The sequence below is a fragment of the Ruditapes philippinarum genome, unplaced genomic scaffold, assembly GCF_026571515.1.
Source record: "Ruditapes philippinarum isolate M1 unplaced genomic scaffold, ASM2657151v2 ctg357_1_1_1_1, whole genome shotgun sequence".
NCBI classification, from domain to species: Eukaryota; Metazoa; Mollusca; class Bivalvia; order Venerida; family Veneridae; genus Ruditapes; species Ruditapes philippinarum.
The window spans coordinates 31,742-59,534 of NW_026862101.1; the positions used below are offsets into that span (position 1 = coordinate 31,742).

General features: G+C 32.3%; 1 protein-coding gene across 1 annotated transcript; it reads right to left on the reverse strand.

Annotated features, from left to right (window-relative positions):
* Positions 1-4,371: 4,371 nt before the first annotated feature.
* Positions 4,372-27,475, reverse strand: LOC132717925 (cyclic AMP-dependent transcription factor ATF-6 alpha-like). The gene is made up of 15 exons (XM_060701508.1): positions 27,283-27,475; positions 18,973-19,061; positions 17,682-17,778; positions 14,327-14,427; positions 12,505-12,662; positions 11,522-11,655; positions 10,515-10,714; positions 9,955-10,032; positions 9,447-9,554; positions 8,309-8,409; positions 7,684-7,929; positions 7,026-7,190; positions 6,659-6,770; positions 5,358-5,442; positions 4,372-4,872 (listed from the first exon to the last, which is right to left on the reverse strand). The coding sequence occupies exons 1-15, from the start codon at positions 27,353-27,355 to the stop codon at positions 4,712-4,714; spliced, it is 1,908 nt and encodes a 635-aa protein (XP_060557491.1). The 5' UTR covers positions 27,356-27,475; the 3' UTR covers positions 4,372-4,711.
* Between the last annotated feature and the right edge of the window lie 318 nt (positions 27,476-27,793).

Below are 27,793 nucleotides of genomic sequence, written 5' to 3' on the forward strand. Positions count from 1 at the left end.
TACATTAAATAAGTTCCCTTTATCTCATGTACATATTAATTATTATGCCCATTTTTTTCATGCCCAGGAAAATATGCTACATATTGCCTAGATAAGTATTGTTTATATTTCATTTTTCATACGAAAATGGGTGATATTTTTGTTTGTTTAGAGTGAGATATGAATAATATTTCACTGATGAATGAATGAAGAGTAACTTCCGTGATTTTCTTGTAAACATTACAGTCAAATATATTTGTGAAACAAAAAAATATTTTAAAATATTTGTACATTATTTGATTAATTACTATATCTTTTTAACCAATGAGAGATATAAATGTTTTAATTGATGAGAGATATAAATGGTAGTTCACTTATAACCACCTTTATCTTATTTGCATAAAATAACGAAAATCTGTATACGATAAAAAACATGTAAATAAAAACGAGAACACACAAGAAGTACCTAATGAAGTGAAATAAACTATTTTTTATCAGTCAAAGACTGTTTCCCTGCCATTGATTACATACTGTATATATATTTTTTCTAAACCTTTCCGATAAAACTGCACATTGAATATCTAAATCAACTGGCATAGCCATAAAATAATAGAAATAAATTTTGCCTGTGATAATTGACTCTCGTTGAAATTTAATGGAGGAAAAAAAACTTGTTTCAAAATATCTTAAAATATCTTGTACAATAACAAGAGCTGTCGGTAGGACAGCAACGCTCGACTATTCTTAGTGCTTGATAGTAAGAAAAAATGCTTGATACAATTACCTCCTCCTGTTTACAGGTTGGGGTAATGATGGTGAACAAGTGTGCAAAGTTTCAAAGCCATATGTCAATGGACTTTGAAAAATATTTGAACTATTACAAAAACTTTAACGTAAATTATAAGTCGAAAAAGGGGCATAATCTGTCAAAATGCTTGATACAGTTACCTCCTCCTGTCTACAGGTTGGGGTCATGATGGTGAACAAGTGTGCAAAGTTTCAAAGCCATATGTCAATGGACTTTGAAAATATTTGAACTATTACAAAAACTTTAACGTAAATTCTAAGTCGAAAAAGGGGCATATTTCTGTCAAAATGCTTGATACAGTTACCTCCTCCTGTCTACAGGTTGGGGTCATGATGGTGAACAAGTGTGCCAAGTTTCAAAGCCATATGTCAATGGACTTTGAAAATATTTGAACTATTACAAAAACTTTAACACAAGTGGTTACGCCGACGCGGACACCAACGCCGACGCTCGGGTGACTACAATAGCTCTACTTATTCTTATCAAATAGTCGAGCTAAAAAAAGAGTAACAAACACATAGTATAAAGAAATAGACTACTTTCAACTACTAGTAACAATTTTTAAATATCTAAATATAAATATATTATATATTATTATATAACTGACTATATAGTGTGTTTTCAAAATCTCATATATACATAATGTCTAAAAGAACAGTAAACTTTTGTAACTCCCTGCATAAACAAACTGCACAGTTTAAAGATTATCTGTTCACGATTGTGTACAATGCAAAATGTAAAACCCCTCAACATAAAGTAATTCAAAACGTAAGAAACTAACAATATCAAATCTATGAAGTAAATAAAATAATAATTAAAGCTGTATTCCATATACTGATCTTAAAATGTTTTTGTATCCTTTCTAATAAAATCACTTTTTTTTCTCAAAATTTCATTTTGTTTTTAAATAGGGTATATATCAAAGTATGTCCCTTGTCTTTAAATAGATAGATAGATTCTTTTATTTCCTCCAATTATGAAGAGCAGAAAAAAAATACAATCATTTTCCTTTAACACAAAATTTTATTTTGATTTTAGTTCTCCTCAAGATTATTGAAAGTTTTATGACATAAGTGACACATAAATTTATTTTGCAATGTTTTCTTCATAAATCTGCCATAGTAACGTAAATACAACCAATATTTTCCCTCGTATAATTAAAAAAGAATAAAAGTAAAAATTCACTTGCTGAACAACATATATTAATACACAATGCAAATCAGTTTCATTAAAACTTGACAAAAATTAATTTAAAGAAATGAAAAAGACGGAATAAATTAACATAATTTAAAATGAGTAAAAAAATATGGAATGTACATTTTCTACATTCCTAAGCACACAATTTTGTGAAGCAATTTTATATATTCATTTTTTCTATTCACTCCAAAAACTAATATTTTTGGCTTGAAACAAGCAACTTTATCAAATCAATAACATAAAGTACATGTGTCCCCATTTAAGATGACGCAAATTTTACTCATATGAATGGATTTCCTACATAGAAAACACAGCGTGCATATTTTTAAAAAAAAAAAAACAATGACAAATAATGGATGATTATAAAAAAGTAGAAAAAAACTACAACGAAAACATGCAAAAAATTTAAATTACTTGGATTCTCATCTAACGAAACATGAACGAATTTGCTTCATACAAGTTTGACAATATGAAAATAAATATGGAAATAACTACTTTAAGAAGTGTCTAAAATTAATAATGCCTTAATGACGCTTACCATGCCAAATATGTTATATGGACTTGTTCATCCATTTCAAAATAACTACTGACTGAATAGCAAAGAATTACTGGCTGAATAGTGAACAGTACAGACCATGACAGGATTGCACCAAAGTTCTGGCTGAATTTTGTCTGCACTGATGGCAAGGGTATTTTCAGTTGCTGCTGGCAAGGTAAAGGTTAACAGTTGTAAGTCTAAAGAGTTCTAGAAACGACATTAACTTTTCTATGCCACACCCATACTATCTTTAATGATGATGTGCTAAATGTGAAAAAAAAAAATATCTTGAAAATATATCAGCTGCCTACATAAATGTGTTGAAACACAATAATGTCAAATTGGTTAGAACAAATAATGTGGAAATATTGTGCTTTAAAGTGATTTATTGTTTGATTTTTTTTTAATTGACATACCTAACATGATATAATCTTGTACATACATTTTGATATCACTAATATCTCGTGATTTAAATATCTTAGGTATCAAAAAGAAAATTTCATTAAATTTTAGTGCCATTATGCCCATTAAAGAATATATAGTAAGTGAACTGGTGAAAGTAAAAATAAGTTTACATTTTGTCATTATTCCTTTCAACTGGTGGAGGAAGACTTCGGGGTGCCCCTCTGTACATTTTTTCAGGCACAAACAGATACCACCGAAGTTCCGTACACCAGCTCAAAGCCAAATGAAGAATCCAAAGATGCTGGCACAGCTCGAACCTACAGCGGTAGGAGACAAGTGGATTAAAATCAACATACTTAACCACTCAGTCACAGGCAGATAAAAACATTTACAGCAGTGGTATGCAGCAATTTGTTTGTAAACATATTAAACTGATAAATAAAGCACCAAAATAAGAGGACAATAATTAAATCTAATAAGCCATTTTGTTTGTGACACTGTGATATCCAAGGTATTGTTTATTCTAAATCTGCCTATCTAATATAATAGATAAAGCTTCTTCATTGGCACTATAAACATCAAAAATTCATTTCAACAGAATAAATAAATATGTACACATACACATAATAATTGCACAAATGAAAAATCTGATTATGGTAAGTTTCAAGATTTACACAATAAACTTTCCTTGCTTACAACATAAAGAATCTAGTAAGCTTTAAAAAAAAATAAGTCACATATCAAAATTGTGTCAATCTCATGTCAATTAAAAGTAAGTTGATTAAAAAGATTTCACTTCTTAAAGAAAGATTGGATTTTCTAGACCATACAAAAAACAAAGCTTTTTCAAAGACAAAAGCTATAAATTAATAAACTGAGAAGAAAAAGAATGATAAATGGGTCCCTTAATCAAGTGTCAAAGGTTATAAAGACATTTTTCAAGTTCAAACTCCCACTTTCAGGTACAGGTATTTTGATTGGTCAGAAACTTGCACAAAATGTGCACTGACCAATGAAAATCCAGAGATCCAAGACAGATCTGAGAAAAGAAGTTTTATAACCTCAAATACAAAGCAATTAAATATAACACAATTTTCAAAATTGTAAGAGGAAAAATGTAAATAGGTCCCCAAGTCAAAGGCATTATAAATTTTTCTTTTAACTCAAAACAGAAGAAAAAAATGAAATAAATATAAGTACCATTTAAAATGGAAGAGTAAAAAAATGTCACAACAGCAAAAATGCTCTCTACAAAAAAATTTGAATAATAATTATAATTCCAATCACTTACTCAACTACCCCATACACCTCAATTGACTCCCTTACAGTAAAGTCCACTTTGAGCACACAAGCAAACTAATGCTGAATAAAAAACCCTCTTTTCATTTATCTATATATAACAAATACAGGTAACCCACTAACTTTTCTTTTATCTATATACATATATATATATACATGTATAATTCAATAAAGATAACTCTAAACTTAATTATACATATAACTAAATCCAAGTGTAAATTATCTCCCTTTTTTGTGGCAGCATAATATAACAGCACTAAATTTCTGTACTTTTCCCTGGAAAGTAACGCCAAACCAAACTTTTTCTTTACTTTGGACCACCTCACCTAGCACTAATAAACGACCCAGTTTATACAGTTTCCATATATTATGAAATAAAATTCACTTCACACATTGTCATTTGATGACATATGTCCCTTTTAAAGCACAAACCACTGAAGTTGCTTTGAACAACTAAAACTTCAAGCATGTACAATACTTCCCCTCTAAGGATGGAAGTCTTCTTTATACCACGACCGTGTGTTGTTATGTTTTTCCCGCACATCTCGTGGTATCGCAGTTTTCTGTACATGTATAAGTTGGGTGTTCATCACCTCGCAGTCAATCTGCATCATTCCGACCTGACCCTCTCCTGGCATCATAGACTCTGTCAGAGAGAAAGAAATAAATAATTTATTAATAACAAAGTCTGTTTCGCTTAAAACACTTTTAGAAATAGATAATTTCACACATTAATATATTGTGTTTTGTATTGTTGACACTTGTGATGACATCACCAGGCAGCGTTCTCTAAAAATACAAACAATTGACAGATAAAAGTGGTCACTTGATGAAAAGATTGATTTCAATAAGCTGACTAATTAGCAGTCGTCAGTCACGTTAATCAAGTCATCAAATATTAAATATATAGAGAGAAAATGATCGTGGGGAATTTACATCAGACAAAAGTCGTTTAATACACATGGTAGCATGGGCAAATTAGACTGTAACATGAAAAATAGCAAACTTTGTTTTATGGAGTCTATTCATGATGGTGAATGGAAAAATGAAGCATCTCTCATGACCCCTAGTGTATTTCAACACAAATTTATTTAAAGTAAAGATGGCCGGGTAAACAGATCTTAAACTTACCATTTAGAGCTACTGCTGGCATAACCAGTGACATTCTGGGACGTGACGTCTTGTTATGCTGTACAGCTGGTACTAGATAATAATCCTGTAATCATACAACAAACAGGTTAACTTAATATCTGTGTAATCTTAAAACACACAGGTTTACTTAATAAATTTTAAAGTACAAAATTGAGCTTCATACAAAACAAGCAATTATCATAGTATTGCAAGCAATCCATAAGTCCCCTACCGGTAAGAGCCAAAGCCACATTCTGAAGGGCCATTGGCCATTCACTTATGTTCCTATTTAAATAAATTTGTTGAAAAAGTTCTCTAAAAGTGATCACAGGAAACAGTTTTTATGTACAGACAGACAGACGGACTGAAGGACACTCTAAAGTTATTTTTTAAACATCCGTTATCAAAATATAACATCTTTAAAATCCTATCATGATTAAAGAAGTTGGAGTAAAAATTACCAATTTCTCAAAAAAAAAGTCTAAGTTCAAAAGGGGCATAATTCTGGATATAATCTTGCTAGAGTATTGAATATTCACAAATGTTGAGTGATAATAAGAAACATTTATATGAAGTTTGAAGTAGATACATTCAGAAAAAGAAGTTATTAAAAAAAACAATGTTTTTTTCATGAAAATTTTATGTTCAAGGGAGGTAATTCTGATAAATTTTGTGCTAGAGTTGTAAACTTTGTCACATATGATGTGGTTGATGACAAGCAACTTTTATTTAAAGTTTGAGAAATAAAGTACTTATAGTGAAAAAACTTAAAAACTAGAATCAGAAATCTTGAAATTCAGTCTATTTGTTGCTATAGCAACCAGAATTTTCAACATAGGAAGATAAGAAAAGGATGTGCATAATTTCCATACTGCCATCTAAACATATGTCAAGTTTCATAAAAATATTTTCAGTACTTTTTGCGTTATCACTGGATCCAGGTTATGTGTAAAATTTGCCATATTTTCAGTCTATTTGTTGCCATAGCAACCAGAATTTTCAACATAGGAAGGAAAGAAAAAGACGTGCATAATCTCCATACTGCCATCTATCCATATATCTAGTTTCATTAAAATATTTTCAGTACTTTTTGCGTTATCGCGGGATCCAGTTTTGTGGACGGACGGACTGACAGACGGATGGAGGGTAAACCTAAAGTCCCCTCCGGTAAACCGGTAGGGGACTAAAAAGGAACCCTGTCAGATTGTAAAGTGCTGGATGGGTTTAGCTATAAAATTTCTCTATAAAATCACTTTTGGTTCCAACAAATTTAGGGTTACATGGAAAAAACATCTTTTTACCTCATCAAAAGACAGGACATAGAATGTATCATTTCTTCGATGTAAAGCTTTCAGGAACTCCCTGCCTGTGTCTGCCCCCTCATACAGTTGTAACTGGTACCTTGAATCCATCCTGAAAATGGCAAAATTCACATCTTAACATCCGTTTTTAAATAAGTATAGTTAAACCTGTGAATAAAAGTCATACAAGGGAGAGACCAAACATGTCCTTTATGGACAAATGGTCTTAACTTGGAGGTCATTATGTTCTTTTTATTCAATGAAGGATTGTTGCATTATGTATGCATTATTTTAAGCATGAACATGAGTAGAATCAAAGAACAGTATCTGGCATAAACATATAGACCAAAAAGAATGAATGGCTTACCTTTGATATTTTCTATCCATAATATGAACATCACCTCTCATAGCTCTACTTAATGTAGAGATAGGTCGTATTTGTTTATCTTTCTGTCTTTTGTTATGTTTCTTCACCACTTTTTTCTTCTCTTCTTCATGCCTGTACATCCAGCCAGCCAACTGCTCTGCTAATCTGTTGAAATGATTTTTTTTTTCATTTATTCATTGGTTTTTTTTTTCACTTTGGTTTAGTTACACTGACACTGTAATGGTCATATGGTGACTTTCAAGCTTTACTGGTGAAAGAAGACCTCAGGTTACCCTCCATGCATTATTTCAGGTACAAATGCTTTGTACATTCAATGAATGTTAGAAATTTTACAACATTTCAAAATTACAAATTTTACATGAAATATCACATAAAAATCTGGAAGAAGGGGGATATCCCGGAAGCAAAGTTCACAACAAAATTACATGAAAATTGTATACTCGGTTTGATCGGGTCTGTATATTAGGGATAATTAATAAGTGCAACGTCCCTCATCCCTTGCACGGGCTTGAGGGGAACACAATTTTCAACACTTAAAAAGTGCTGGAATCAATATTCCCTAAAGACCAGAAAAATATAACATTAATTAGTTTTACCCACAGAAAAGCTGTAGATAAAAGTTTGAATATGTACTTACCTCATGGACTCGGTCCTATTAAAATATGTCGGGCACATTGGTGGGACATCGGTTAAATTGAACTTATCGCCAGATGTACCTCTGTATTCTAAAATCAGGTCATTCAACTTATTGACCGTGTCTGAATTCAACGACCATGACCTATCTCCTTCCTCAGGTACAGACATCAGTTGCCTCCCTTTATGGACCACTTGTGGACTAAGTTTACTTGTGAGATCCACTTTACGCTCCATCAACATAAAATTACTGAAGAAAAGAAGAAAGGGGTCAAAAAAAATTTACACACCTGATAAATTTTTTTTTGCTTCTGTAACTGATTTTTAAACTGGTGTTTTTATATTTGTGAGGGTGTAATAAATATAAATCAAATTTATTATCTGTGATAGAGCAATAATCACATGATGCCTAAATGTAATATAACCATTACAATGAAAATAGAGAATTTTTATTCCTTTGATACAGTGAGATACGGTTTGTATCATCTATCTTACTTAAACCTTAACAAAAACTTCAAATTTTCATTAAATTGCAGAAAATAAATAGTAAACAATGATTTATTGCTGGTTTTTAATTTGTTTGTCAGAAAAATAGAATATACCTCCTTTCAAGCTTGAAATCTACATACCTCCATGATCCCAGGTTCAGACTCAGCATTACAAACAAGCCAAGAACTATTGTTTTCTTCACCGAGGGGGCCACTGTAAATGTCTTCTTCAAAGTCTCGTTCTGAAAGTAACAAACAAAACCCATGAAGTCTTTAGCCTTTAAGACTTTAATATTCAAAATAGAAATCAGCTTTCCTTCTTAGATTTAAATTTGTAGTAGTCAAAAAAACATGATTCAGTCAATAAATAATCATTATCAAATAAGAAATGTTTTCCTAAAATTAAACATACATTGTACTTACAATGTACCCTCTACAAAACAACCACACCCTTTGGGAGACAAAGAAATTTGTTGTTGCTGAGGAGCTACTCTTGTGAGGTTAAATCTATTGTAAAGTCTTTGGGAAGAAATGATGCATTGTAAAGACAGTTTTTCATTAGAGAGGGCTGTTTTGCAGCGGTTGCACTATAATAAAGCTGAAATGTCACATTGATATAGCAAAAATAATCATGTACTTTTCATCAAGCCATCAGCATTTATAAAAGCCATTATTCTGTTATTGGCTAATGGCTTTGGTCACATATTGCTCAGGAGGAAAATTGAATTGATTCAGTAATTAATTTTTTAGGTAGTAAATCATTCAGATGGCAAATTGCCCTGGAAGTAAATGAGAAAGGTGGAAAGTTGTCATGTTAATAAATGATTCAGGTGGCAAATTACTAAGATACTATATAATTCTGGTTGCAAATTACTAAGATAGTACATGATTCTGGTTGCAAATTACTAAGAAAGTATATGATTCAGGTGGCAATTTATTTAGACACTATATGATTCTGGTGGCAAACTGCTAAGATAGTATATAATTCAGGTGGTACACTACTAAGATAGTATATGATTCAGGTGAGGTGGCTCGCCAGGTTACTATATGATTCAGGTAGCAAACTTCTATGATGATATATGATTCAGGTGGCAAATTGCTAAGATAGTATATGAATCAAGATGGAAAACTACTTAGGCAGTGGCAATTTTTCTAAGGCAATAAATGAATTAAGTGGTAAATAGCTAGGGTAGTAAATGACTTAGGTAGCAAATTACTTAGGTAGTAAAAGATTTGGGTAGCAAATGTCTAAAGTCACTCCAATATAAATTACACATACCTCTGAGTGAAGCTCTGTAAGTTTTCTTTTCAATGAAGAGTTCTCACTTCGTAATCGTTCGTTATCATCAGAAAACTCCTTCAATCTCTTCTCTAATGATGACATATACTGAATAAAAAAAAAATAACATTTAAAATTTACAAATCTTAAAGAATATAATGTGACTAGCTCAGTCATTCAAATACATGAAATCTATTTTCTAAAGGAAAAGAAAGCTATTCATGAACCTTCTTTAGTATGCATGCTTTCTAAAATTTATACCTAGCTCACTTAAAATTTGTTTTTATATTTGTGAGTTATGGTGACCACACATACATACATACATAAGCACAGTAGATTAAACAAAACATAATCTTTGCTGTATAGATTGATTGATTTGTAAAGGTAGACAACCCATACAACTAAAATCAGTCACTCTAATTTCTATTATGTATCAAAATAATGGTACACCAAAAGAGAAGAAAAGGGCATCTCTCCAACAAGAACCATTACAAAATATATTTCTCACCTCCTTTTTTCTTTTCCGAGACAGACTTGCAGATTCTCTGTTCTTGATCATACGCTGCTGTCTTTTTAAAGCTTTATTCTGTAATTTAAGAAACTTTCATGAAACACAGTCATACCATAATCATTTGTCATGTACAATGAATTAAGATCAACAAGTTAATATTTAAGGTGCCATTTCTTGAGAACTTCTATTTATTTCTATTTTCGGGCATTAAGACCTGTACGAGTATCATTCCAAAAATAAGTTCAAATGTATTTAATATCCCGACTTTGAATATCATTCATGAGGCTGATTACTTTTTAAAGTAATCCATTACATTACCAAGGTGCAAAATGTCAGAAAAATTCCAAAGCCCTATAATAACATTTTAACTGGTTTTATATAGAAGAAGAGTTATTTCAGGAGTAAAATAAACCCCAGACAAATGCCTGAAAACTTGTACCCATACATTCAATTACATAGTGAAAAATTGCAATTACTACTGCAATCACTATTTTAATGTGTAACTGATCAAATTTAAATTACCCTAAGTATGTAATTGATTACAAAAATAAACTTACTCCTTTCTCCTCACACACATAGTTGTTTGTAGAGCAGATAGGAAGACTCTGTGGTACCGAGACCTTGGCTACTGTTGTCGTCGGCAACACCTGCGGTTTTAAAATACTCTCCTGTTTTGGAGGCTGGAATCTAAGCACGCCCTGGCTTGTGAGACGTTGGAACTCCTCTGCTGTGAGAACTAGAGACTTCTGTTGAGATCCTGTTTAAAAAATACAAATATTGTAGAACATAAATCATTATAGCAAAGTCTTAGTCATTTGATTAATACCCAATTGAAGTAGCCCATTCAAACTTTGAAAATGTAAAAAAAAAAAAAAGAGCGAATTAAAATATGGAAAATCTAAAAACATCTAAATACAGATTATTACAAAACATCTATTAGAACTAACTCCGACAGCAAGGTTGAGTTAAAATTTTCTATGACTCTCTTCTTTTTTATATTTAATTTCTTGTTCCCTCTTAATCAATAATTCAACTAATAAGGCTATTTATTTATTCAAGAGAAGAGAGAATTTACAACTATACAAAAATTAAAGTAAATTTTGTTTATTGATTTATTTAGTGGCATATTATCCAAAGTGTCCAAAAATCCATTATTCTAAACAAAATGTTTATTTTGTTTGGCAGAAGGATAAGCAAGACCTTGATAGTCAGCCAAATGAATTTCTATTCTTCATCTAATATGGTATCTTTGACCATAGGATTAGTAAGAAGTAAATTGTAATTTACTCAAAAATTCTGCATTAACATTTTTTATATTTTTTTCATATTTTTACAGACTCAAATTCAAAGCTTAGCAAATCCATCACATATATTTAGCAGGTTTGGGGTTATATAAAAGCTGTCATATGTGATATGCTTTGAAACTCTTAACATCACAAACATTTGCAACTGAATACAAATTCCATAATTATAAACTACTATATAAAATATAAAAACTTTAACAGATGGAACGTTATTGGCTACATGTTCACCCCTAGTATGTGTGGCTATTTTTTGTACTAACCTTGAGGTAGAGGTGGCGATGTAACTTTTCTAGGGCTTCCTTGTTCCCCGTTTTCTGGTTTCGGCTGGATTGGAATTTTCGAGTTTAATATTGTATCTATATTTACACCAGACCCTTCAGGAGGCACGATTATACTGGAAAAAAAGACAAAAAAATAATTCAATAAATAAAGTGTAAAAATTCAGGCAACTCTGTCACTCCTTGCATCTGACAATTACCCCCATAACTTGGAAAGTGTTGTAGCTTCAACTTGGTTCCAGGAAATAAAGTTGTGCAATATATACACAAATGTACCGCAATATATTGGATATCGCAATATTTTACCTGGCAATATTGTATTGCAATATGTTTTCAGATAACCCTTGATTTCTAAGCATTTTATACATATCGCAATACAATGAAACATGTATGAAAATATCACAATAAAATTGCTATATGATTTTTCTTTGTAATACCCACCCCTACCAGGAAAATTCAATATTCATTTGATCTTTAAAAGACTCATGATGTGGCACTAAGACAGCTGAATGCACAAAAATTAATAATAAATTTATTACATTAAACCTTCATTCTGCGACAGAACATATCTATCTCCATACAAGCAAAGAGAGACAGTGATTTACTCTTTGAATAATAGCAGCAAAATTGACTTTTCTATGTCAATCGAGTAAGCCAATACTTGGCCATGCTTCGTTGTTTTTTGGGGGTTTTTTTGCCATTAGCTCATTTACACATTTTTGTCATTCAAACACATTCAAATAACTATGAAAAGTTCTTAATTTGAAGTAATTCAAGTCAATTATACAAATTTAAGGATTATGGCTATTGAATTATGGCTATAGTCAAATCTGTTTAGACGTCTTCAAGTCAAACAACATTTCACTTTTTAACTTTTTTGTATATGAAAAATATTACAAATTAGATTAACTACTTTATCTATTAAAGAATCAGATGTGTTTATACTAAATTTATCTATGCCTTACCTGTTTGAAGTTGTGATGTAATGTGATGACGGTGATGATATATTTTCGTATTTCACTGGTAACAATGTAAGATCTACGGGTGATACAGGTGACGAGTAGTTGATCGGGGTGTCTGGCGGTGAATCTAATGTATAGTTGATGGGGCATGCGTCTACAACCTGGACAAAACAAACCATCAAATATGTCTGTCATTCATTTATAATATTACAAAATCTACACCACCAAATGTATAACTTCAGAAAACAAAAAATGTATAAAATCTTGAAATAATCTTGCTCATTAAATAATGAAATAACAACAGCAAATAATACGAGAGGAACACATGACAATGCCGGAACAAGTTTAAAATCTTATTTAAAACCTACTTGTTTCAGGTATTCACTCCTCTTTTTCGAGGTAACAAATACAAGAAATTTGTCTCTAAAATAAACTAAATCAACGTGACATTATTAATGAAATGTTTTCTTTATTTTCAAATAGAGGCTGTGGACGGAAATATCTAGTGAATCTCGTCTCGTCTCATTCTCATTTCTTTTAGTGTGCTATTTTTAGGATTTTTTCTTACACATAAGAAAGCTGTTTGACATAATGGCCGATGTATTTTTAAACTAGAACTGTGTCCAAAGGACACGGATGCCCCCACTGTGCAGATGTGCTCGTAAACAAGAGCATGCATATCTGTATGTAAGATTTTTATGTGGAACTTTTTATTAAAATCTGCCATCCGGTTTAAAGGTTGCGTTCACAAAATTTCTATATGGTATATAGTGAAAAAATCAAAAAAGGGCCATAATTCTGGTAAATTTGGTCGCAGCAAAAATTTCTTCCTTTACTGCCATCTACACATTAAGATTGTTCATCCCTGGAAGTTTAAGCAAAATCTGCCATCCAGTTTAAGAGGAGTTGCGTTCACAAAATTTTTACATAGTATATAGTGAAAAAATCAACAAAGGGCCATAATTCTCTTAAATTTGGTCGCAGCAAAAATTCCTTCCTTTACTACCATCTACACATTAAGGTTGTTCATCCCTGGAAGTTTAAGCAAAATCTGCCATCCGGTTTAAAAGGAGTTGCGTTCACAAAACTTTTTCATAGTATATAGTGAAAAAATCAACAAAGGGCCATAATTCTGTTAAATTTGGTCACAGCGAAAATTCCTTCCTTTACTACCATCTACACATTAAGGTTGTTCATCCCTGAAAGTTAAGCGAAATCTGCCATCCAGTTTAAGAGGAGTTGCGTTCACAAGATTTCGGGACGTACAGACGGACGGACTGACGGACGGACGGACAAGTGCAACGCTATATGCTCTCCCACTTTGTGGGGGCATAAAAAAATTCATTTGATTAGGAGACTCCACACTGTTCAGATTATAAACTAGTTGTAGACACATTTCTTATTCAGCGGTTTATAACAGAGTATAAAATTAATATGGTTGCATTTTCAAATTCAGTATGTATTTAATCCACTTTCTACAAGCATAAATTGATTGTATGCATTAATTTTATAATGATTTTACGTCAAGATCTCTCATGATTGCGAACCATCTGTTTATATATCTGCCTGTACATACTATTATGTTATATTTGAGCCACGTCATGACAAAACCAACTTAATGTGTTTGCCACCAGCATGGATTCAGACCAGCCTGCGCATCCATGCAGTCTGATCAGGATTCATGCTGTTCGCTAACAGTTTCTCTACTTGTAATAGGGTTGGTAAGCCAACAGCATGGATCCTGATCAGACTGTGCAGATTAGTCTGGATCCATGCTGGTCCCAAACCCATTATGTTGGTTTTGTTGTGACGTGACTCATTTTACCTGTGATATGCCGCTGTCACAGCTGTCAGAATGATGGGATAGTGACGGTGATAATGGTTCTTTCTTGATAATTTCATCTGTTGACTGGCTGTTTAACAAACCTATCCAAAAATATACAAATGTGTAAATATCAAACAAATGTGTTACATTGAATGTATAACATCAAACAAATGAGCCACGTCATGACAAAACCAACATAGTGGGTTTGCGACCAGCATGGATCCAGACCAGTCTGCGCATCTGCGCAGTCTGATCAGGATCCATGCTGTTCGCTTGTGTTTTGTCATAACGCGGCTCAAATGTCTTACATCAAACACATAATATCAGATATTACAGACAAACTTGCAGTTATCAGCCAAATGTGTATTATCAGAAAAATATGTGTAATTATTAGGCGAATGTGTAATATCAAACAAATGTCTTTTAACAAATGCGTAATATCAGATATTACAAAGATGTAATTTCAGACAAATGTGTAATATCAGACAAATGTGTAATATCAGACAAATGTGTAATATTAGACAAATGTGTAATATTAGACAAATGTGTAATATCAGACAAATGTGTAATATCAGACAAATGTGTAATATTAGACAAATGTGTAATATCAGACAAATGTGCAATATCAGACAAATGTGTAATATCAGACAAATGTGTAATATCAGACAAATGTGTAATATCAGACAAGTCACAAATATGTAATATTGAAAAACCATATTTAACAAGATATGTTTGTAAAACATGTATGCCCCCTATCAGCAGCCAATAAGTCATGTGATAAGGTTATTATGCATGACATCTGACCCAGTGATCAAACAATTAATAAGGGTTATCAAGTATCTACTGGTCATGACCTTAACCTTTGACCCCTTGACCCAAAACTCAATAGGGGTCATCTGCTGGTCATGACCAATCATCATACAAAGTTTGAAGTTCCTAGGCCTAAGCGTTTTTAGTTAATTGATTGGAAACCGTTTTTACCTACAAGGTCAATGTGACCTTGACCTTTGACCCCTTGACCCCAAAATCAATAGGTCATCTGCTGGTCATGACCAATCACCCTACCAAGTTTGAAGTTCCTAGGCCGAAGCGTTCTTTAGTTATTGATCAGAAACCGTTTTTACTTACAATGTCAATGTGACCTTGACCTTTGACCCCTTGATCCCAAAACTCAATAGGGGTAATCTGCTGGTCATGACCAATCACCATACCAAGTTTGAAGTTCCTAGGCCTAAGCGTTCTTAAGTTATTGATCAGAAACCGTTTTTACTTACAAGGTCAATGTGACCTTGACCTTTGACCCCTTGACCCAAAACTCAATAGGGGTCATCTGCTGGTCACGACCAATCATCATACAAATTTTGAAGTTCCTAGGCCTAAGCGTTTTTAGTTAATTGATCGGAAACCGTTTTTACCTACAAGGTCAATGTGACCTTGACCTTTGACCCCTTGACCCCAAAATCAATAGGTCATCTGCTGGTCATGACCAATCACCATACCAAGTTTGAAGTTCCTAGGCCTAAGGGTTCTTTTGTTATTGATCAGAAACCATTTTTACCTAAGAGGTCAATGTGACCTTGACCTTTGACCCCAAAATCAATAGGGGTCATCTACTGATCATGACCAATCACCATACCAAGTTTGAAGTTCCTAGGCCTAAGGGTTCTTTTGTAATTGACCAGAAACCGTTTTTACCCAAAAAGTCAATGTGACCTTGACCTTTGACCCCTTGACCCCAAAATCAATAGGGGTCATCTACTGATCATAACCAATCACCATACCAAGTTTGAAGTTCCTAGGCCTTAAAGTTTTCTAGTTATTGATCGGAAACCGTTTTTGCTTACAAGGTCAATGTGACCTTGACCTTTGACCCCAAATCAATAGGGGTCATCTACTGATCATTACCAATCACCATACCAAGTTTGAAGTTCCTAGGCCTAAAGGTTCTTTAGTTATTGATCGGAAACCGTTTTTGCTTACAAGGTCAATGTGACCTTGACCTTTGACCCCTTGACCCCAAAATCAATAGGGGTCATCTACTGGTCATGACCAATCACCATACCAAGTTTGAAGTTCCTAGGCCTAAAGGTTCTTTAGTTATTGATCGGAAACCGTTTTTGCTTACAAGGTCAATGTGACCTTGACCTTTGACCCCTTGACCCCAAAATCAATAGGGGTCATCTACTGGTCATGACCAATCACCATACCAAGTTTGAAGTTCCTAGGCCTAAGGGTTCTTTAGTTATCACTCGGAAACCATTTGGTCTACGGACCGACGGACCGACAGACCGACGGACCGACGGACCAACAAGTGCAAAACAATATACCCCCTTTTCTTCGAAATGGGGGCATAATAATTAAATGCACTGAAAACAAGTATTGCAATAAAGTACAAATATAATACAAATCATAGAAACATGTTCCACATTCTTATAGTATGCTAAGTCTACTTATATATCATTCAATTTTCATTAAATAAAGTTTAATAAATATTTAAGCTAACATATTGTTATGAATGAAATAGAACCCATATTTAATTATTAAACAGATAAATGGAAGCAATGGTGCAAAACAGTTTTGCCTCATCTATTTCAAATCATTTTATAAGGTCATTATTCACATGTATTGCCAATTTTAAACCACTGAACTTCATTTACTGCTTCATGACTTCAAGTAACATGTATATTTTTACTTACAATACCGGTAGTTAACTGTTGCTTTATAATATTTTTATCTCCAAACTAACACTTACTGGACACTCTAGAGTAAATTGTATTCTATAATATTTTGTAACTAAACACCAGTTGTAGAATTTTGTGTTGCTTTAAGACATGGCCACAGCAAGACCTTTCTCGTTATATAAACAGAATAAAGAAGGGAAATAAGAATAATTTTAGTTGTCAGAGTGTCTATGATTTGCTGCTGTCAAGAAGGACTAATTATGTCACACAAGAGAACTGTCCAGCTAGCTAATAGACAGTTTGTTTCTCTTTTCTTTGAAATACAATTAGCAAGTGGTTCTTCGGAACTATTCTTTTTATAGGAAATTCTTAGAGTAGAAGGAAATTCTTTGAGTAAAAGGTGTACAAAACTGCAAAAATGGACTTTATAACTTCTACAAACCCTTTAAACCCAACTTAAATCAAAGCATACAAGTTACCATCCTTTGCATCAAACATGAGACAAATTCTAGTATTCCCTAATAGTCATTAGCATGGACTTTACATTTAAATTTGTAAACAACCTGTCCTGCATTTGATGCAGTAATAAGTTTACTCCTATTAGAATTTGATAGGAGTAAAGCCCTTACTGCACTGAAGGGGTGGAATTGTGACTGATATAAGAATGTACATACCACTGACACCACTATCTGAGCTGTCACTCCAGTCATTGAGTAGATCATCGTGTGTAGTTGATGGGAAATACGAGCTCACATCTGTATTCTGTGGCAACTGAAGTAATAATGCAAAACATTACACATATGTCATTATAAAAAACATTACACATAATTATGTCATTTTGTATATTCTTTGTAAGTATATGCAAAACATTACACATATGTCTTTTTTGAATTCTTTGTAAGTATATGCAAAACATTACACATATGTCATTCTGTGTATTCTTTGTAAGTATATGCAAAACATCACACATATGTCATTTTGTGTATTCTTTGAAAGTATATGCAAAACATTACACATATGTCATTTTGTGTATTCTTTGTAAGTATATGCAAAACATTACACATATGTCATTTTGTGTATTCTTTGAAAGTATATGCAAAACATTACACATATGTCATTTTGTGTATTCTTTGTAAGTATATGCAAAACATTACACATATGTCATTTTGTGTATTCTTTGTATGTATATGCAAAACATTACACATATGTCATTTTGTGTATTCTTTGAAAGTATATGCAAAACATTACACATATGTCATTTTGTGTATACTTTCAAGTATATGCAAAACTGTGATGATGATTACACGAATGTCATTTTGTGTATTGTTTGTAAGTATATGCAAATCATTACACATATGTCATTTTGTGTATTATTTGTAAGTATATGCAAAACATTACACATATGTCATTTTGTGCATTCTCTTTAAAAATATTATCAATGTGGAAAAACCAAAAGGCTATAATAGACTTACTCCGGAATACAGAATATTTTGGGTTTTCCCAGCAAACCTGTGGGTACAAATAAACTTTTACAGTTACAGCTTGGTAAATAAGCCTAACAGGTTGATTAATCATTATCTATTGTGACCGGTAGTGCTAAATGAAGATATAACTGTAAAAGTTTGTTTGAACGGGAGATTTGCTTGGAAAACCCCACATGTGCCTAGTTCCGGATTTATTTATTTATAAATGATCACATTTTTTTCGATATACACTCCTGGGGCTTCTACTCAACCAGCTATTAAACTGTCCCTCATACATGTATATATTACTTAATTACAGGCCCTGAAATGGGGTTTTCACTAATCTTATGAATATGCACTTTCTAAACTCAGAAAAAACTTTAAGTGAAGCATGTTCTTTAATCCTGGTTCTGATAGTAGCGATTTAAACGTAACAGAGTTCATTTGTCTTGTCAAAAATAGAGAACTGTCAGTAATCTACAGACACGTCCCTACAGCTTACCTGCATGTCACTTTGAAAATCATTGATGAAATCCATGTTTGGTAAGTGGGAGTCTAGATCCATAATCTCCGTTAACTCCATACTCGCCTCTGAAAATATACAATATCTTTTTGTTTGTTTGTTTCATTTTACTCCTTTTCCCAACAGTATTTCAGTCATATAGGCGGGTAGTTTCCTAACCATCGTTCCTGGAGAGTTTCACCAGTACTAGACTACCTTCCTCTGAAATATACAATATGCATGGCCTTAAAGTCAATACACTTAATCGTTAGTACATAATGTATATATCTGACAATGTGTTTGAACAAGATCGAGCACTTACACAAATTGCCAACCTTTAAGATAAAAGCATTAACGTTTCAGGAAGTTAAATATCAAATTTTTTTACAAAATCTTGTATAAGTGAAGTCCCAGTGGCATTTTTATAGTTTTGTTCCTGAATGTTAATCTGGCAGTTTTCTCACCATATTAATCAATATCAAATAGTACTGATCTATATATAAAGTTAGGACTTGACATTATACATTCTGTTTGATAGACACTGAATAATGTTTCTGTCATTTCTAAAACTCATTTTAAAGGCACATTAAGCCTGTGAATTTCTTCAATAGGAAAGGCAAACATTGTGTTACATTATAAAACAGTTTTACTTTGTCTAAAAAAATTGGTTTAAATTTTTTAAAAAATTCAGTCAGTACAGAGTCGAGAGATAGCACTTAAATTACCTGTGCTGACAAAAATAGATATATTAAAATTTATGAAACTATGACTGCAATAGAAAATTAATGAATCTCTTATAGAAATAGGAGAAACTGTTTTACGGCTAATATTATACATGTATTACATTTCGCACACACAAAGTGTCCCTTCATGACTATCACTTTGACTCTACATAATAATATCTTAATAAAAATTGTTATCAGACTTTTTTTCTTCAATTAATACTCATACTCTTCAAGCTGTCAAGAATATTCCCATATAGCAAAACCCCCGCAAAAAGTACTAAAAGAGCTATATAGAAATTCTGTTGCAAGCTATTCTACGAAATGAAAAGCCCCGGAATATAGATTTAATATTCAGAATTTCATTAACTGCTGATTACGAACACCTGGGCACCATTGAGGCTGTTATAAACTGCCATATATGGGCAAACTCTCTTTGTTTTTCTAGGTGACAGTTGTCAATATTGATCTCTGAAAACTGAACTGCTATTAAAGATGACAGATATCAAAATATCTGATATATTTCCTATATACTTATACTATATTGTATCATATTGTGTGAAACAGACAGGCTCCAGGTAAAAATGGATCAATTTTAACTATGCCATATACAAATATAAATATTGCTTTTACAGGTTTTAAAAGCCAATATTTTACATTAAATATTCATGTCACTAACATACAGTGCTAAATCCTTTGTTCCTAACAATAGACAGAAGCATAAAATACCCGACAAAATTTACAACGATAAATTACACTTAAAACTTCCTTCTTCCTTTTTATAATTATTTCAGTTTTAATACGTGATTTTGGGTTGCTTTTTTTAGCAGAATTTTTTCCTCATTTATATTGTTTATCAAGATTTGTCATTGAATATTCTTATATTATGATAAATATAATTTTATATTCTTGCATAAAAAACGCACTAACAGCCTTACATACATGTGTACTTAAACAGAGAAGACAACATGCATTAACTGGAAAAAAAATGCGTCTTAAAATTGCACATTTTCAAAGGCCCATTATGCCTCAAAAGAGTTTTTTATTTTCATTTTTCAAAAGCTTAAATTTATATAATTTTGGTCAGCATGGATCCTGATCAGACTGCGCGGATCCGCAGGCTGGTCTGGATCCATGCTGGTCGCAAACCTATTATGTTGGTTTTGTCATGGCGCGGCTCATTTTTCTATTTTTATGACAATTAATTTTACATTGAGCAGCGCTACTTTCTCAAATAAGCAAGCATCTAATATGGTCTAACACCATTATTTCAAACCTTTAAAACTCTTTTTTTGCTCTTTCTAAAGACGTCATTTTTTATTTGTTTCTGACAAATAATGTGCCTTTAAATCCCCATTTTTTTTTTAAAAATGACATGTTCCAGTGGTTTTATTTCATAAACAGTGAAATAATGTTAGTCTCCCAAAATTTGACTTAGAAACACATTAAATCTCATGAATTAATAAAAAAAAATATAATAATCAATTAATATAATTATAATTTATATAAAACATAATCACCTCCTAATCCTAAATCTAAAATTACATCCATTTTTTTTTTAACCATTTATCTCAACATAATTTCCACTTTTACTTTATTACACCAAATTAATCCATTTAATTTTTTCCAAAAAGAATGTGCAACAGGTTATTCCATTTTTTTCCTATTTTAAACACTAATCACAATCATGTATTTAAAAAATAATCAAAATCAAAATATAACAACATCAGCATAAAACTATACATAGCAGATGTCAGTAAGTCCAAACAAAAATATGAAATCAAATAAAACACTCTTTCAATATATATATATAACATTTACAGCTGAATTACAGCAAAATCTAAAGGTGTTGTGACCACTAGCATTATTATTATTGTTGTTGTTGTTATAATTATTGATTATTACACAATTTAATTATTCATCACCATGCATTATCTACTATATCTGATCTCAAACAGCTGACTTTTCCAAATTATCGGTAATTAGCACCTTAATTGGTGATAATATCAAAACAATAATTGCATAAAATCTTTATTTTTTTCATTTCCTGTTAATTTTTCATTGCCGGTCTTAAATAAGCATTTCCTGTCTTAAAATATATCAGACAAAGCAATTTTGCTGATTGTGAAATTGTCACCTCATAATGCTTCATCTAATAATAAGATTTTTTTTGTTTCACATTACTATTTTCACTGAGATCATATTACATACTTATTAATACACTGCTTGGCAACACATCATGAAATCAATATGAAAGAATTAATTATATTGAGAAAATTTTGTGACACAAGGAAAAACATTTATTTACCAAATAGTCATTTTTTTATCAATTAAATCTTAAAGTACACATCTTATATGAATAAACTATCTTTCTATTTTAAAGGAATTCCAATCCAAAGGTCTAAAAACAAAAAGTTTGAAAATCTTAGAAATTTTAAATGAAGCACTTATAATGGTAAAAATCTGCAAATGAGAAGAAATATACGGTATTTAAAATCAAATTTTAAATTGATATTTTGTACAATTCTTACCTGGATTTGCTTGAAAAGCATTGTAATGCTTTTAATTTTCAGTTTTTAATTTAGCATGAAAAATGATAATTCTGGTAAAACAAGGTAAGGTATCTGATAATTTGCACACAAGTTATTTTTCCAGACTTCCACACAAATTTTGGCAAAAATATTTCCAGTTTCTGTGTAACCTCTGTGGAGTCCATTTAAAGTCAGTAAACCAAAAGAAATGACCTTTCATCTTCTTTTGACATACATGTATGATATTATACTATAATTATGGATATTACAGAGCATGTTTAAGAACTATCACCTGAAGAATGAAGCGCAGAATGTGAAATAATGTCTCATAAATTTAGCCAAAAAGGACACCCAGAGATTATAAAAGTTTTTAAGAAATACAAGTAATAACACAGGGCTCATCCGGAAGGGCGATTCAGGCGAAAACTTCGCCGTGTATATTTCCATTTCGCTCTCACAATTGATCAAAGAGAAGTCAACATCGCCGATAAAATCTTAATTCCCAAAGAGTAATTGCTTGGCGATGTAAAGAGCAGAGATTGTATACGCCCATATGACGACTGCTAATTATCATTATCAAATCAGAGCGTCGCTTTATACTACCCTTCTACCTGTATGCAAAGCGATAGACCGCCTACCCTAAACAGTAAATAATGAGAGCATCGGCCCGAAACGGGTATAATTGTGTGACAGTTTTACGAGTTTAATACGGGATTTGGCGATAATTATAGATTGTTTTTTCCCGATCATCTAAACACGTGCAAATCTTCCCTAATTGGTTTTTCACGGCTATCACAAAACTGTTAGTCAATTAAAAATAATCAATTTCATTAATGATCAGCGACCGGATTAAAAACTTAATCATAGTTTTGAATGATTTCAGTCCGTTAACATAAATAAAAAAAAATTTTGTCGCTCACGTCATGGCTACAGGGCGAAATGCCCAAACCTAGAAGTAAAAGAAAGTTACTGGTTCTGACGCAAAAATTCTACGCAAAAATTTAAGAAAGCCAATTCGCAAAAAACTTACGAGTGGTATGTTGCAGACAGTGAGAGTGTTTGGCATTGTTATCTTTGTAGAAATGCCAAATTTGACACAGCTTACGCACGTATCATGATCGGCATGCTACAAATTGGTCGTATATCATATGTGTACATGTATATAACAACAAAATTTGTCAGGAAAGACGTGTTCTTATTGTTTCAATATATATATTTGTTTTAATGTCATAAATATGACGCTCAGATTAAGATTTATCAATATTGTAAATTTCAAAAAGCATTATTTATAAAGATATTACGAGTTTAACATTTCATGAAAATAAAGGGAGGTAATTAGAAATTTATTTTCTATAATTTCTCAGTCAAATTTTTCAATAAGAAATGAATGTATATAATTTTAGTGATCAAATATAATGTGCACAAATGTTTGCAGTACATATTTTACATATTCTTCGATGTTTGAAAATTGTTTTATAAGCATAAGTATATGCACATAAATATGATATTACAAGATGCAAGGTCATATAAGAATTTTCTGTAATCAGAACAGAATAGGCAGATTTTGTTTGAAACTTTATCTTCTATTAAAAGTGAGGAAAGTAAAAATATGAAATTAATTTATTCATCAAATTTTTTCTTACACATTATTATCAATAAATCTACATGAAAATATATAAACAAATGTGTAGAGAAAGCTTATAAATAGCTGATAAATAGTTTAATTGTGTTTATATTATAGTTAATAAGGATGTATAGCCATGCATGGTAATGCATACACATTGGGCTGATTCCCTTCTCCCTATTTTTCGCGAGGAAGTCACTTCTCCCTAAAATTTCCCCCCAGGATGAGCCCTGTAACAGTATCTTTGTTGGGGCTTAATTTTCAGCAACAATGAAATCATTTTACATTAGTGATCAATAGACTCACTTTAATATCATATGATACAATTAAACATATTCTTTATGCCCTGAAAGTGAATTAGGCCAAATATCTGCAAATATTTGATGAGCCTGTTCAGAACTCTTGCTTGAAAAATCAATAACGGTGTTTGATTCTATTTTTTTTTTAAATTTTACTATGCTTATTGAATAATTGGACGCTGTTCAGCATTTTCTTTAATTCACTAACTGAAAAATTATAAAGGAACACCTGTTATTTCTCAAATTCTTCATCTTGTTACTGTTGTAACTTGTACAATGTAAATGTTAATGGCACACACTTCTTAAAGCAGCATGCCTCCAGATTCATGCTGATTTTCATGAAAATCTTAAAGCTGTATTTAAAAGTAAAATATTGTGAAGTGAACAAAGAAAATAATATAAACATTGCAAACAGCTCTTGAAATCTACATAAATTACCAAATAAGAGGTAAAAATAAGCAAAATTAGCCCTCACTGTGATAGTAACACAGTAGAAATATGGTGATAAATACTGCAAAACCAGCCCTTAAACGCATTTCACATGTAAATCATTACTTGAATCTTGAAACATTTTACTTTTCAAAAATTTTAGCCAAACTTAACTTTTTTGAAATATCACTGCTCATCTGGAGGCATGTAGCTTTAATTAATGGTCTTTTTTAAAATGTTACAGTATGACTGCCATGGATGTCACCATGCAATCCTACTACTGTACTACAGAAACATGATAAACCTAAATTGTATTAAAAAGAGTCCACTTGGCCCAGAACCAACAATACCATCTAATTATATTTTTGTACTAAAAAAGTGTAACAAAAATAACTTTCATATCTACAGATCTATCCGAGAGTGAGTTGTATTTACTATTGTGCTAAGTTTGTATGTGGCCAAAATGACTGACAGCGCAATGTATCAGAGACCTGCAGAAAATTTGGAAGTACTAAACCCTGAGTCCATCTGGTCTGAAAATGATGGTCCATTCTGTAAAAAGTATGGGCCATGGGTAATAATTAACCTTTGACATGATATAATTGTATTTTTCTTTTATAGATCAGAAAAAAGTCATCATTTAATTTTTTTATATCAAGAAAAAATTACACATATTTAATCATTGCTCAAGAACAACAATATTTTTAAACAATATTTTTGTTGGATAATTATAGTGTAAATAATTGACATATCAATCGTAAGTGCATTTTGATTGATCTGCTTTGTGGTTGGGTTTTTTTTACGCAAATGGAACTTCAAAACTATCCATAAATCCATTTTTATACATACACAGAAAAGTTAGATAAAATTATGGGTGTTAAAAAAGCAATAGTAAGGCTTTTTATTCACAGATTGGGGAAGCAGCCCTGCCCTTAATTTTGGGGAAAAATTACACAGTATATTTGCAAAAGGGGAAGAAAAAACTTGATATAAATTTAACTTTTTGGGAAAACTGCATGATTTTAAAGAATTTTTCTTTGGGGAAGCAACCCTGTATAACGTCCCCTGCTATAGAAAGAAAAAAAGCCCTGAATAGATTAATGTTATTGATCTTTTTCTATCATAATCAAGAATACATTGTACATGGACATGAACATATAGATATATATATATGTATTACTGATCATGGCGAATCTCTGATTTAAAGCCCCAGTCACATTAGAGTTTACGACCAGTAAAGACCAGTTCATGATCACCAGTGACCACTGGTAGCGGACAATCTTTAAAACGTCTTGCGACGGTCATCGGTGATCTTCGATAGTCACAGGTTACTTTATTTAGGTCCCACAACCAATTTCAGTCGTAGAGAGGTTTTTGAGCTTGCACAAAAACCTCTCTACGATCAAACAGATTGCTAGTGATCTTATAAGGTCTTAGGCTGTCGCATGATCGTCGCTCGAAAGTGCGACAATCTTATGACAGCCAGGGCCAAAAAACCCTTCTTTGTAGGGGCCGAATATAGGCTACTTCCCCAACCAAACTAGCCTCTTTTTTTCCCCAGTTAGGTCCTCAAAATTCCCCAGTCTTTTGAAATTTCCCATAGAATTTAGAACAAAATTAAATGATGGTGTTGAATTAAGGATTTTGACTGCCTTATTTGTATTTCCCAGTGCTTTTTGCTTTTCTATTTTGAAGAACTTGTTAAAAGTTTGTGTTAAATTTAAGACCCCTTTTCCCAAAGTATGCCAAATTCACGCATATTTTCCCCAAGAAAAAGGCTGAGGCCCCTTCCCCAAAAATGGTGTTTTGGCACTGACAGCCTTTACAAATTGCCACTAGTCACTGATAATCTTGAGTAGTCTTTAATACTTGTGAGGTGGTCGTACGACAAGTTGTAGGTGATCCCATGACAGGTCACGGGTAGTCGTAAGTAATCCCAGGCAATCTTGAGACCATCGTACCTTTGCTGATGACCTGTTGTGCGATTGTCAATGATGATTGGTCGTACTTTAAGCACAGAAGTAAATTTATCTGTTCAAAGAGGGCTTGGTCTCAGACAATCGCCGATGATCATCGGTTTTACACGTGGCCGGTAGTCGCAAGTAATCGTAAGCTCTAGTGTGACTGGGGTTTGACTCCACAGATTGCAGTTTTTTTTTACCGTCCGCATTGATTTGTAACTGTCAATGACCATTGTATGTTCCACAGCATTTTCCACTTGCGATCACAAGTGCCCGCAGTGACAAAGCAGAAAAAGCAAAAATCGCTTTGAGCAGTTCTGTAGTACTATGCATTATAAAATCGGTCAAGGCACTGACATTGACATTTTGCCTCATTCATAGTCATACCTGTACGATGATTCTGGGCTATCCTATCAATATCAGTCATTACAGTTTTTAAGACTGTCAGGGTATATTGAGTATATTTCAATGTACATTTGAGGCCATCAAGTAGTACCCGGGATGACAATAACCCTACCCTATCAGCCAGTTTCACTGTATAAATCCTCTTAATTTTAATAAAGTGTCAGAGACTGCAGTCTTCCTCCACGACATTCATGACCTTACACAATTTTATATTTAACTAACACAGCCTACAATCATCAATTCATAAAAGTATATTATCAGAATAATTTAGAACGCAGCGTAGTGGTAGTCTAGACAAGGAAGTTTTTTTAAATTTGTGAAAGATCGTAAAAGAAATACCCCAATCCTCATTGGAAAGCATGTTGTTTGCGAAGAACTTTCTGTCAACCTCTGAGACAAAGTCCGTTTCCATTGTAAATTGTAAGTATTTAATGAATGGGAGTTGTCAAAAAATCGATGAAAGTGTCATGTTTCAGCGTGGAAATAAATAATATCCCAAAATGCAACAACCCGGAAGCAGTTGGATGTAGACGGTGTGCTCATATATATTTCCACTGACGATAATTTATTAGGTACAAAAGTACTAAATTAAAACTTTGGTGAAACGAAACGAGATATGTAATTATTTCATGGTAAAATATCACACGTTAATAGGGTTTTTATTTCATTAAGAAAAAATGTGTTGCAATCTGACTTTCACAAATTGTGTATCAGTATCTTCTAATACAATTTTAATGAAAATTACGATAAAACTCCATAATTTTAAGAAAAATTACGCGTTTGTCTTTCACAAAGCAAAAAGGCCCAGGCCCCGTAATTTAGGTATATATGAGGGGATCGAGGTCATCTA

Bases quoted from the DNA above. Each gene is read 5' to 3' on its own strand.
- LOC132717925 (XM_060701508.1), bottom strand. From the start codon at position 27,355: ATGGAAACGGACTTTGTCTCAGAGGTTGACAGAAAGTTCTTCGCAAAC. The intron at 19,062-27,282 runs GTATTTCTTTTA...GTATATTTTCAG, and splicing joins GCTTTCCAATGAGGATTGGG to AGGCGAGTATGGAGTTAACG. The intron at 8,410-9,446 runs GTATGTGTAATT...TGTTACTTTCAG, and splicing joins TTACAGAGCTTCACTCAGAG to AACGAGACTTTGAAGAAGAC.